Source organism: Corylus avellana, chromosome 4 (assembly GCF_965113065.1).
Source record: "Corylus avellana chromosome 4, dhCorAvel1.hap1.2, whole genome shotgun sequence".
NCBI lineage: Eukaryota > Viridiplantae > Streptophyta > Magnoliopsida > Fagales > Betulaceae > Corylus > Corylus avellana.
In genome coordinates, this window is record NC_142493.1 from 3,514,530 (window position 1) to 3,527,741 (window position 13,212).

Sequence of the window (13,212 nt, forward strand, 5' to 3'; positions counted from 1 at the left end):
TTTTTCTCTTCTTTCTCTTCTTCTTCTCTGAAAGTAGCCTCTTCTTCTCTCTCTCTCTCTCTCTCTCTCTCTTCTTCTCTGGGTCACACTCTTCTCTCTTCTTCTATGGGTCACGCCGGCCAGACCCATGGGTCTCCTTCCTCCAGGTGGCAGCCCTCTCCGGCGGATCCCCTTTAGGGTGATAAAATTCCTAAAGGGTTAATCTTTCTCTCTAGGTTTTAGTTTTGAATCAAAAAACGAATTTTAAAGCATTAGAAACGATTTTTGAGGCATTATAATCTAATTTTGAGGTTGGGTTTCGCAAAAAAATGGTGCCGGAGATGGTGACCCACGGCTAGGTATTAGTCAGACCCAGCGTGGGTCACCAGACCCAGGCTGGGTCTGGCCGAGACCCTCGTTGGGTCTGGCCACGACCCACTTGGGTCTGGTGACCCACCGGGGGTCTGATGGCACATGGCGATTTCGGCTAGCCGGATTCTCTCCGACGCTGGTGGTTTTGTTGTTTGGTTTGCTGTGCCAGTTTGGTTTTAGATTTACTGTTTCAATTTTATTTTGCTAAAATGAACTTGGTGATGTGGCAACATATGATTGGATGCTGCAAAACACCCCTTTTATGCATTGACTGCATAGTAAGAGCTCTCTTTTGCGGGTGGCCCGTCGCCAATCTAGCTGTCGGAAAAATTTTTATATATATAAAGGTTAATTCAAGGGCTACTAGACCTTGTCACGCTAACTTTGTGAAATATTTGTGTAAATGTAGCATTAGACGATGACAAATTTTGAATAAAATCCTGAACAAGAAATGTGCACACTAGAAGAGAAGTAGTTTGAATTTTTAAAAATCATCATTTTATAGAATTATTAGAGCAGTTTCTGACCGTTGGAAGAACAGTTTCTAATTGTTAAAAATGACCTTGAGAAAAATGTTTATTAATGTTAAAATTCCAACCAAAAAGTGACTTTGGAATTTAGGATATTATTTGAGCAGGCCTACTAGCTAGGTTTAACAGAGACTAATTGACTTAACTTTGATTCCATGTGAACGGAGGATTTACAGGTAAGTGCATCCTATCTGATATGTAAGGTTAATTGTACTTAATTCAAAATATGGTTCTTTAATTATAAAACTAACTAAGATTGACAGGGAATTGAGTATGACTTTGTCTGAAAGGAACAACAATTTTGTCTACTGCGCCTGTCTTCTGTGTAAACAATAAACATGCCCCCACTAAATCAATTATGATATATAGTTGTAATTTCAATGGCCCACCCCTTAGAAAATTTAGATGGGTTTGATCATATTGCTAGGAACCCTCAAAAGTGATGGTCCTTCTGTGGGTGTTAACCATTTTGGATTAAGATTTTTTATTTTTTTAATGGATGATGGGACTCTTACTCTTAGGGTCAGTATTATATATTAATAAAGAAAACATCTAGCTGTCTTTTTTGATTTTCAAATTAGGATGGAAGAAGTTCTCTCAATTCAAAATATAAATATTTCTTGTGTCTGGAAGTACGTAAAAAAAAGTAATGCTACGAGTCATTCTTGTATTCCTTAAAAAATGGCGTAGCTTTTAAAATTACCATTAAGCTTATGGTTGATCATTATTGAATTTTAATCAAATGGTGATCTTAAAAATCACTTCATTTTTGAAGGGATACTATAAGGACTTTTAGAATTACTTTTTTTTTTTTTTTTTTAATAACAAGTGAAAAGCACATGTTTTTTTAATAGTTTTAAAAGAGTTCGAGAAAAATCTATGAAAAAAGTATGTGATTCTCTCATGTTTAGAGGACAATTGGCAATTTTATAAACTAAGTTTGAAGAACCTCCAATCTAGACCGAAGGAAATCTTTGTCCATTAACAAATAAATCGTAAACTGGATTTGAAGAAAACTTATCAAATCTGCATACTCTATTAAAAACGAGGTGTGATACAGACTACAGTCACAACTTAAACTCAACTTTATACTAACTTCTAGACCAAATTTCGCTCTCTATAGTTTGAGGCGCTCTCTCTCATTCACAGGCATTTTTTAAAAACTTAAGAGAAAAATTAAGCCAAAGTTGAGTTTAAATTGTGCCTTTATCATTTTTCATTAAAAACACACGTGATAATTAAAAAAATGTGTATAAAAAACATTTGTTCGAAACATATATATAAATTTAATAGAATATTGTGTTGAAATAATTTGGAGGAAACCTTTTATCCTTAAAATCGGAAACTTAAATGGGAGGTATCAACGTACGTAAAGATGCCAACACATAAGATTCCCACCCATGCAAAGGCATATAACTTGTCTCTTGCCGTTCACCCTTGGTGATGTAATTTATAAGATGTAGTGGTTGAAATATTATCTTAAAATATACCGAAAATATAATATATATATATTTTCTATATTTCATAATTATGTTATATTAAATATTCTTTATTTATGGGCGGATTGTAATCAAATATTGGGATTGTAATCAAATCAAGGAAATTTGATTACTATGCTTGTATTTAGATATTACCCTATAAATATGAACATTTGTATTGTAGATAAATAAAGTTAATGAGCTCAAGCAGAGGTCACTAGTTCGAATCCCTTCCCCACTCTTGTGCGGACATGTAAAAAAAAAAATTAAAATATATATATATATAGTTAATGAATACAATGTAGCCCTAAGAGGTATTCCGAGTGGTAGACGTAGGTGTCTAACACCGAATCACCCGTAAGTTCTTTGTGCTCATTAACTTTATCTGTCTACAATACAAAGGTCCCTATTTATAGAGTAATATCAAACCAACAAAAAAAAAGAAGTGTTGAGTGGTCTTGGTCCTATCTCAACCCAAAAAGCTAGCTCAAGAAATGAGGCTTTCCCTCACACTTTTAAAGTGACCACCATCCCCTTCCATAACCGATGTGGGATAACCCCAACAATCTTCGCCTCACATATCAGGCTCTGGGTCGGAGCAGCAACAACCCGTTTCTCCCGTGGACTGTTGGGCCAAGACTTGTTGGCAAACTTGGGCTCAGATACTAGTGTTGGGTAGTCTTGGCCTATTTTAACTCCAAAAGCTAGCTCAAGAGGTGAGACTTTCCCTCATACTTATAAAGTGACCACCAACCCCTTCCACAACCGATGTGAGATAACCCCAACAATTAGTTTATGTGGCTTTCAACATATATATTTTAACATTGAAAATTGATAATGTAATTTATCTCGTTGTATTTCATAACAAGGTCTTAAGAATTTAGAAGAGATAAAGTTAAACCACTGATTTTTACTTTGAGAAGTTTACTTACGTTACGAGCAAGGTTAGAAATTACATTTTTATCTCATAATATTAAGATGTCCGTCTCAATTAATTTTTAATTTTTTTTTTTTCAAAAAATTAAGACCAATTTGATAATTGGTTGAGACTACCGCATTAATATTGTGAAATAATTGTTAAATAAAAATATGGTTTCTAGCATTACTCTAATGCTACAGTAACAGTAGTAACTCACGCAACAGAAATGTGACTGTCCTTTCACAAACCTCCAATTTCTAATAGGTGAAAATTTGATCTCAAGAGTCAAGACTTTGTATTACATTAAGAATAAAGTTCAACCATTAACAAAGAAGTGTCTTAGTTCTTCTCCATATTATCCTTTATTGTTTGAAATTCTCTACCTCTATTTTTAATTATTAATAATTAGATTAATAGACAAATAAGCTTCTTTAGACCTTCTCACCATAAAAAAAAAAAAGGAGAAACTTCACTTAACCCCCCTAAATTATCACCAATTTTGCAATGTAAACCTCTCAATTGAGTGTACCGAACTTTTAATTTTTTCAAGTTCCCCCTCCGTTAACATTTTCCGTTAAATCCCAACAAAATTCTCAAAATACTTTTCTTTTTTTTTTTAAGAAAAATATTTAAAATTTTTGCAAAGATTAAGGCATAGGTATTTTTGCAATTAACGTTAAATTCAGACCAATGCCTTAATCTTTGCAATTTTTCATTTTTTTTTCCTAAAACAAGTGGGGTTATTTTGAAAATTTTAACACCCAATTTTATAAGTCCCTCTTGTGTCCCTTTAATAATGATGTGGCTCTTAAAATTATCATTTGATCAAAATTTAATAATGATCAATCACAAGCTCAATAGTGATTTTAAGAGCCACATCATTCTTGGAGGGACATAAGAGGGATTTGTAACATTACTCCCTCAGTTAGGAGGTAACGGAAAATCCTAACGAATGGATAATTTTTTTTTTTTTTGAGGAACGAATGGATAATATTGAAAACAATTGAAAGATGAATACATTAAATTGAGAGAAACTAAACTTTAAGGAGTACATTACAAAAGTGGTGACAATTCTTAAGGGTTAAGTAAAGTTTCTCTACCATCAAGGATGGTGGTTCAATGGCCTAAGAAAATTCCCAAGTAGTTAGGGTATGTATTAGGGTATGAGTTCGAATTTTCGCAATAGAGAATCTCAACATATGCCTGATTAGTATTAGTCGTCTTAGATTTCCATTGATGCCCTGGTGGGACTGGGTCAAGCTATGGCTCAGTCGGACTTGAAGGAGAGCTTGCAGTTCCCACTGTCTAGGCCCCTCCTGTGTGGCTCTTAGCGAGTAGGTACTACTATGGTCACACTCAAGTAGGATAGCCACATTTAGTCTCCTTAGCTTACGCTTTTTGCTAAAAAAAAAAATAAAAAAAAAATGAGAATTTATTACATTCAACAAAATAGCACCAACCTAGCCGTATATATTGACTACAAAACAAATAAAGCTTGTAATGAAATGGAAAAGCATGTAGCATGCTGGAATATCAACCACAACAATGGCCCCATGAAGGGCATGGATGATAAATAAGAAATCATATTTGTGTCCTTTGAGAGTGACTATTGATAAAATAGTATTAACTTTAAGCCTAATGAGGGTAATGATTGATAAATAAGAAAACTAAATAATCTGTCTTATCGCTTTCATCGGAGGTGAAACAAACGGAAGGGAACTCAAAGATACATGTATATGGTCCATATGGGTGACTCTTCAAGGACCATCTTTGTGTCCTATTTTTAGTGACACTTTTTGTCACTCAGAAATCACGACATCCAATTTGTCCTTAATGGTTATCAGCTTCCAATTGTAATTTTCTTTTTATTCAATGTGCACCAAATCATATTTGTCCAATGTTTAAGTCATCCCAAGTGGGTTGATTTAATCAAAATTTAGAATTTATCAAGTGACATAAAGGTACATGGCTTTGGTTTGTATCGTTTGGCCGGGCAAGCATATAACGCAAGTTGAGGGTACCACGTTCTCTCGAGTACTAATATAGTATTCATAAGCGGAACCAAAGGGTGTAAGTGACGCTCTTAGCAAAGTTTCTTTAATTCAGATAAAATTATTATTTGTCCATGCTAAAAAAAAAAATACCATTGCCATGTGACACATTTTTTCAAAGTTCAAACTTCAAAGTTTTTTGGAAGAACATAAAAATCCAAGCCTAATAAATTAAATTGTTATTTTTGCTTATTTCGAAGACTTCTGAATTATTTTTTTTATACCGCAATAAATAATTTATAATTTAGATAAATCAAATAGATTGATTTTTTTTTTTTTTTAAAGGTCCATTCTCTTTATGTTGTCTTTTTCTTTGGGTTGATGTTCTCTTCCTTTTTGTTAGGCGTATGTGCCAAAAATTCAAGGGTCCCCACCCACCTACCCACCACCCCCCCCCCCCCCCCCCCCCCCCCCCCAAACTTGGCGCACGTGCAAACTTTTCAAAAATTAAATAAGAAATATCTCTCTCTTTTTTCATATTATTTAGACATAGGATAAAAATAAAGAAGCATCAATTGGTCAAAAAAAAATCTAATTATGTTTTTTGGGAATTTAAGTTATGTGCTTATTAAATTATTATTATTATTTTTACTTAAAATTATTGAGATAAGTGATGATTTAAGTACTAACTTTGCATCCATAATTCATTTTTTTACTTTAATTAAATATTTCATGTGTTAAGTTATTTTTTTTATGCTTTAAACCAATCTAAATTCTTTTAGTACCAACTGCGCAAGACGCTAACATGATAACCTCTAAATATGGATTCTTAATCTTGGACTTACTCTCTTTATAAACTCATTTTAGGAAGAGTGTATTTTGATTAAGGATTTGTTTGGTGTAACGGTTTCAAAACGTGCAATATAAAAAACTAATGATTTTAAAATATAATTTTTTGAAAAACAGTTAGAATTTGATAAAATGAGTACGGACATTTTTTTTATATATTCAAACTGCTATTCATTGTTTTTTTTTTTTTTTTGAAAGCACTCTTAAATAGAAACATTTTCTATAATTATATTTAAAAACACATTATTTAATGAACCTTGTAAGTATGTTTTCTCTTTTAGAATAGGATTCCATCTTCTTTCCGGAAAGTACGACCACGCGCTGAGAAAGGCATGGTGAAATTCCTCCAATTACAACTCACCACGTCGGGGCCTTCACTCCGTTGTGTCTGTAGCCCATTGCCTTTGCAAAGAGCATCATATCCTGTTGAGCACAATCGCTGTCACGCTCTTTATGTCCGCGTGACTTTTATTCTCTACTCCTTGGATCAACGTTTTTAATTATTATTATTATTATAAATTATTTTATAGTTTATATTTTATTTTGTTGATTATATATATATATATAAAAAAACATGGCAAATTATTAGACAATAAACTGCTGCTTTAGGTCTTGATCTGACTTTGTAATAGCTTCATTTAAATTTTGAAAAGCACATCAGCGAATTTTTCTAAAAGTTTACTTTATGGGGTTGACTAACTTTATAATTGCCCAAACTTTACTCGTGGTTCGATTTATTCCTATTGAGCTTTCTACTGGCTGAGTTTTCTTATGATGATGTGATATGTTTAGTATTTTTTAAGACTCAATTAATTACTTGTCGAAATTATAAATTATATGGACTAATTTTCCATCTATCACACAAATTAACAAAGAGAGACTTTGTTTTGCAGAAACATGTTAACATTTGATATATGGATTCATCAAAACTCGTTAAAAAATCAACCAGTTTTTGTTAGTTGTTCTTAAAATAAAAATATAAACAAACAAAACACATGACGCCTTATAAGATAAATGTAATAATCTACATTATCTGTATAATACTACTTTTGCTCTATGAGGCGTGATGTCCAGCTAATTAAGCTATACCTTGAAGACTCATAGCACTACTATTATTGCCTCATAAATAGCTATGAGGAAAATGTTGAATATATATATATATATATAAATGAAACTTAAACTACATTAAAAACTTTAAAGACAATACCAAATCACTAAATTGAGCATATTATTTACATTCATCAACAACATATACAATATTTGTTCAACGAGCATAACTTCTATTCAGTTGTGGCAAAAAACATGAGTTTTTTGCCTTCCAATAGAAGAAAGACATGTTAGCTGAAGCACAAAAATTGCACAAAAATTGCCTACAACAAAAGCATTGAATTTTAAGCTTCAACTGTGAGAGAGAGACTTGGCTCACCAGACCCACGGGTCTTAGCCTGAGACCTGTCGTGGGTCAGTAGACCCACGCAGGTCTCAGGCTAGGACTAGCCGTGGGTCACGGACTAACCCACAACTAGGTCTGGCCGTGACCTAGTGTGGGTCAGCAAACCCACGCGGGTCATGGCCTGAGACCTAGCATGGGTCCGCTGGGTTTCAGCGAACAGCGTCACCGTGGGTCTGGCCGCGACCCAACCGCCACCCTCGATTATGCTGCTGCACACGCCACCACCGCTCCACCTTTGCTCTTCCACCGATAATCTCTCTCTCTGGCTGATTTATCTGCCTGGGATTTGGTGGGATGGTTTTTTATCCGATGAGTTGATAACAATTTGGTGTTTTGATATTATTTTCTTAAGGTGTACTAAGTGACGTATTATCATTTTAATGGAAACAGAAAACTCATCTTTTCTGCCTTCTATAGCTATCCTGTTCAATATATACAACCACAATCCAGTTATAGCTTTTGTTATTTTGTGTTTGAGAAATATCGTTTTTAAGTTAAAAAAAAATATTTTTTTTTGACAAAAAAATGCTTTTTAAAATAAAAAAGTCAAATAAGTATTTTTGAAAATTTTTACCAAATAAGCCAACATTTTAAGTACTAAGAATATTTTTTAAACTATCTAATGCAATCTACAACATGTTCATATTATTTACATCATCCTCAAAGCTATACATGTCAACAAAAGGGCAACATTGCCATCTAGACCCAAACGGCCTCAACAGCTAAATTTCTCCCCAAACTAGGGGTTGAAGTCATGGTAGTTGTCAAGTACTCCTAGTCCCTTGCCGCTCTAGCTGTAAAGTTAAACAATTTTACAGATGAAAGTTTTGAGTCTTTGACTCAATAAACAAAAGCACTTAACCAATATTGTGTGTGACGTGAGTCCCTTTTTGCTTTATTAAAATTTATATCTCTTTTGCTTATCTTGAGCAGTTAAAATACAAACAAAACTTATCCTTAAAGATAGATACTTGGTTTTGCCAAAATCTCAATGTGACACTGCCCATTTGTGTTGAACTTCCTTCCTTAAAATCAAAACATGAGGGAGACTTTCCAGACAATTTGAAATAACAAACTACAATTTTCTATTGTCAGGCTTAATGCATTGAAACATAAACACATAGATACTAATTTTTTTTTTTTTTTTTTAACTCATTTTCCAACAGAAAATAATGACAAATTTACTTACAAATCAAAACATGCCCATAATCATAATACATATACATATTTATGAAATACTGAAAACTATCATTTTATCTGATTTCCGGTTATTGAACTTTTCTCTTTACTTTACTAATCCGTTATCTTGGCTTTTGTCGAACTTGACTACCTTGTTGGAATCCACTCCTTCGTTCAACCTAAAAGCATCAAGCGTAACGTTCCACTCAACCTAAGTTTGTCGAGAATATTACACTACTAAACTTAGGGTTGCCAGTGTTTAACGTTCGTACTTATAATTTTTTACTAATATCTTTCTCATAAAACTTGTTCTTGGATTTTTTTTTTTTTTTTTTTTTTTAACTACATCAATAAAGTGAAACAAAAATGTAATTTTTAGTATTTTTTTTTTCCTCTCAATCTATATGTATATTAATAGGTATGTGACAAAATTAAGGTACAATTTTGGTATGATTTCCACCAATCGATAGAATATTCATGATAGTGTTGTGTACCTTGATCCACCTACCATAAAGTGATATGTCCAAAGCAAAAATTAGCAATGCATTTCTTTCAAAAGACTTGCATTCATTGTCTTTTTTTTTTTTTTGTAACTATAAATTAAGATCTTTTAAAATCCAAAATATTTTTTAAATACAAATTTCTTTATCTACTATTGATTTTAAATTTATATTACACTTTACACTAATTTATAGTATTTATGTCAAACTAATTAACCCATTTTAAGTAACTCTTTATATTAATTAATATGATGTAGTTAGAATAAATAAGTAGGAAGAATATTTTGGTCATTTGATAAATACCATTACACTTTGCTTATTTTACTGTGGAAAAAGAGAAATAGCGCGTTGAGAAGCTTTTTCCTCTCTCTATCTCTCTCCCCCTCCTCGCTTTACTTTCCCCTTATGGCAAACACCCACTCTCTCTCTTTCTCTAAATATACCAACTTTTTTTCTCTGGCTTAGACTCATACAGCTCTCCAAACGTACGCACACTACTAGCTCTCTAAAAGTCGCGCTCACACTACCACCCTGTGCAGCCGTGCTCACATTCTCCGAGCCGTTTTCTCCCAAAACCGGTTTCCCACGCTCTCTCTCTCTCTCTCTCTCTCTCTCTCTCTATCTATCTATGAAGAGTTATCTGTTTTGCTCACAAACCCATCTCACTTCTCGACTTTCTAACTAACCAAACACTACCAATCACAGAGAGTATAGGGCTTTTGGGTTTTTTTTTTTTAGTCCTTTTTTTGGGGGGCGAGGTGTAAAATGGAGAAAAAGCAGGGGTTCTTCTCGGCGCTAAAAGAGGAAGTGGTCCGGGGGCTCTCGCCGTCGCGGTCTCGGGCGAACAGTCCGGGCCGGTCCGGGTCACCAATGTCGGGTCTGTTTCGGAGAAAGAAAGACCGGAGCCAGAACTACGTGGCGCATCCGGACGCATTGATCGGGAGATCCGGGAGTCTGAGACCGGTGGGGGAGGCGCTGGCGCCGTTGATGGAGGGGCCGGACGCGGACGGGGAGGGGGTCGGGGAGTCGAAGCGGGTCGGGTCGGGTCTGGGGCAGTGGATGAAGGGACAGCTAGCGAGGACACCTTCGGTGACGTCGTCGGCGGCGGCGGCGTGCCGGAGGTCCGATCTGAGGCTGTTGCTTGGGGTGATGGGCGCACCTCTCGCCCCGGTGCACGTTAACACCACCGACCCTTGGCCTCACCTTAGCATCAAGGACACCCCCATTGTTAGTCCTTCTCTCTCTCGCAAACCTATTTGATGGGGTTTTAGGAATAAAAGAGAAAACAAATGCTTTTCAAAAGTAGTGGTCCTTGACGAAAATATGAAAACTATAGTGATTTTCAAAAATAACTTTTGTTTTTTTGTTTTATATATATTTTTCTATATGTGGAAACGGGGTGTGGAGTGCTCATCAAGGTATTTGGGAGTTTGGATTTAGATTTGCTTTATGATTTAGTTGACTATGTTTTGTGGGAATTTGGGGACGTCATGGATAATCCAGAGCATGGTTTTTGGATTTTTTTTTTTTTTGGTTTAATTTTTGCTTTCAATTCTTTAGTAGAAAAATAGATACACTTAATTATTTGCTTTTCTTTACCTTTTATTTTATTTTATTATTATTTTTTTTCAGTTTAAGCCCCCGTTTGGGTGATGAGAAAATAGAGGAAAATACGAGTAAAGAATCCTTAACTGGAGCTTGTGGGCCTAACTGTTTTTGTTACTTTATTTAAGTGACGAAAAAAAAGCATACAATAGTTTTGCATTTTAGGCTTGGAATTGGTATTCATTGTACATTTCACCAATTATGGAGTGGAGTGGTTGATATGATTAATTTGATTACCTTTTATGTTTATCTGTTCTTTGTAAATTTAATCAATTTAGTGAAACCACTCTAAATGTTTTGTGATCTACCACCGGTATTATTGCAGGAGACTTCGTCTGCTCAGTATATATTGCAGCAGTACACGGCGGCTTCTGGTGGGCAGAAGCTGCAAAACTCAATAAAAAATGCATATGCGATGGGAAAAGTTCGGATGGTGGCTTCTGAGTTCGAAACCGCCACTAAGGTGATGAAGAACCGGAATGCTGCTAGGTGTGCGGAGTCAGGCGGGTTTGTGCTCTGGCAGATGAATCCAGATATGTGGTATGTGGAGCTTGCTGCTGGGGGCAGCAAGGTTCATGCTGGCTGCAATGGAAAACTTGTTTGGAGGCACACACCCTGGCTCGGTGCCCACACTGCAAAAGGGCCTGTAAGGCCTCTTCGTCGCGCCCTTCAGGTAAAATTGTGGGTTTTCTGTTCAAGTTTGTTTTGTGTTATGGTCATTTTTCATAGTTGGCATCTGTTTATAATTTGTTTCAGGGGCTTGATCCTAGAACCACTGCCAGTATGTTTACGGATGCTAGATGCATAGGGGAGAAGAGGATCAATGGTGAGGATTGCTTCATCCTTAAGCTTTGTGCTGATCCTCAGACATTGAAGGCCAGGAGTGAAGGACCGGCAGAGATAATTAGGCATGTCTTGTTTGGCTACTTCAGCACAAAGACAGGGCTTCTTGTTCACATGGAGGATTCACATCTTACCCGCATCCAATCCAATGGGGGCGATGCAGTTTACTGGGAAACTACAATCAATTCGTTCCTGGATGATTACAGGTCTGTTGAGGGCATCATGATTGCCCACTCTGGGCGTTCTGTGGTAACCCTTTTCAGGTTCGGTGAGATGGCAATGAGCCATACCAAAACGAAGATGGAAGAAGCTTGGACAATTGAGGAGGTTGCATTTAATGTTCCGGGTCTGTCAGTGGACTGCTTCATTCCCCCGGCAGACTTGAGATCAGGCTCCATCAGTGAGACCTGTGAGCTTCCTCAGGATGAAAGGGGAAAGGGGGCGATTGCACTAGCAGCATATCGGGCCAAAGTTGCCGCACTGGAGAAAGAACATGACAGCTCCATGGATAACATGATTTGGAAGATGGAAGTCTAACAAGGGTAGGATCCAACTAGGGCAATTGTTCATATGGGTAGCTAGTTTTAATTGACTAACATTTTAAAAAGTTACAGAGTAGGAGTTAAGTCAGCTTTTTTTGGGTGAAGTTGGTTTATGCCTCTATTAATCTGTAAATACAGAGCATAATCATTCACAGGTTTCAGTGAGCCTGGTTGAATCTTTATACTCTCAATGCAGAATCCAACTATGGAGTTGGAGCTCAGCTTTCCATTTAGGGATAGAGCAAGTGGAGGTTAAGTTTTTAATTTACCTTCAATGCATGGAGGTGGTGAAGCTCTGGAGTATTAGAGCCGCCAACCTCTTATAATTCTACTAATTCTCTTACTTCAATGAATTCCATGGTGGCGGTAGTAAGGACACTGCCCCCAACCAACTTGATTTCGATGCTTAATGACTAGCCTGTTAATTTTTTTTACCTTTGTCGGTGTGCTAATCTTTGTGTGGTTGTTTCTTGGTTTGAGAAGGAGGAGGTCATGGTAAAAGAGATGAACTGTAATTTCTTTTCTTAACAGTTGTAACCCCACATATTTCTGATATGGGTTTCTGGTTGTATGTATCATGGCATTTTGTCAGTACTTCTTTAGAGAAAATTGTAAACATAAACATTGTGTCCATCACATATTAAATGCTCATGAATATATATAGATCAGCATCTTTCCTTCTTCTCTTTCTTTAATGCTTCAACATCATTCTGTTTTATCACATTGTGAAAATGCTTTTAATATTGACTGACCCAGATTTGAAAAAAGAATGCCAATGATATTGTTGGATCTTATTCTCTTTTGGGAAAGGTCTATTTCTGGGGTCTCTCTGAATGGTGATATGTTGAAAAAGCTGAGGTTATTCTGCTGGTGCGCCATTTTTCCTTCATCTCATTGCTTGAACATCTCTGTGGCTGTCTTTGGGACCTTTTCCTTCATCTCTTTCCTTCCAGGTGGGGATCATGAGATTGA

General features: G+C 35.8%; 1 protein-coding gene across 1 annotated transcript; it reads left to right on the forward strand.

The window, feature by feature from the left end:
* Nucleotides 1-9,628: 9,628 nt before the first annotated feature.
* On the forward strand, nt 9,629-12,922 carry LOC132177816 (uncharacterized). The gene is made up of 3 exons (XM_059590279.2): nt 9,629-10,477; nt 11,181-11,528; nt 11,612-12,922. Exons 1-3 carry the CDS (start codon nt 10,016-10,018, stop codon nt 12,233-12,235), a joined length of 1,434 nt encoding a protein of 477 aa, XP_059446262.2. The 5' UTR covers nt 9,629-10,015; the 3' UTR covers nt 12,236-12,922.
* The last annotated feature ends 290 nt before the right edge of the window (nt 12,923-13,212 follow it).

Excerpts from the sequence above, each read along its gene's own strand:
- LOC132177816 (XM_059590279.2), top strand. The coding sequence starts at position 10,016 with ATGGAGAAAAAGCAGGGGTTCTTCTCGGCGCTAAAAGAGGAAGTGGTC. Across the intron at positions 10,478-11,180 it reads GCATCAAGGACACCCCCATT|GAGACTTCGTCTGCTCAGTA; the intron begins GTTAGTCCTTCT and ends GTATTATTGCAG. Across the intron at positions 11,529-11,611 it reads CTCTTCGTCGCGCCCTTCAG|GGGCTTGATCCTAGAACCAC; the intron begins GTAAAATTGTGG and ends AATTTGTTTCAG.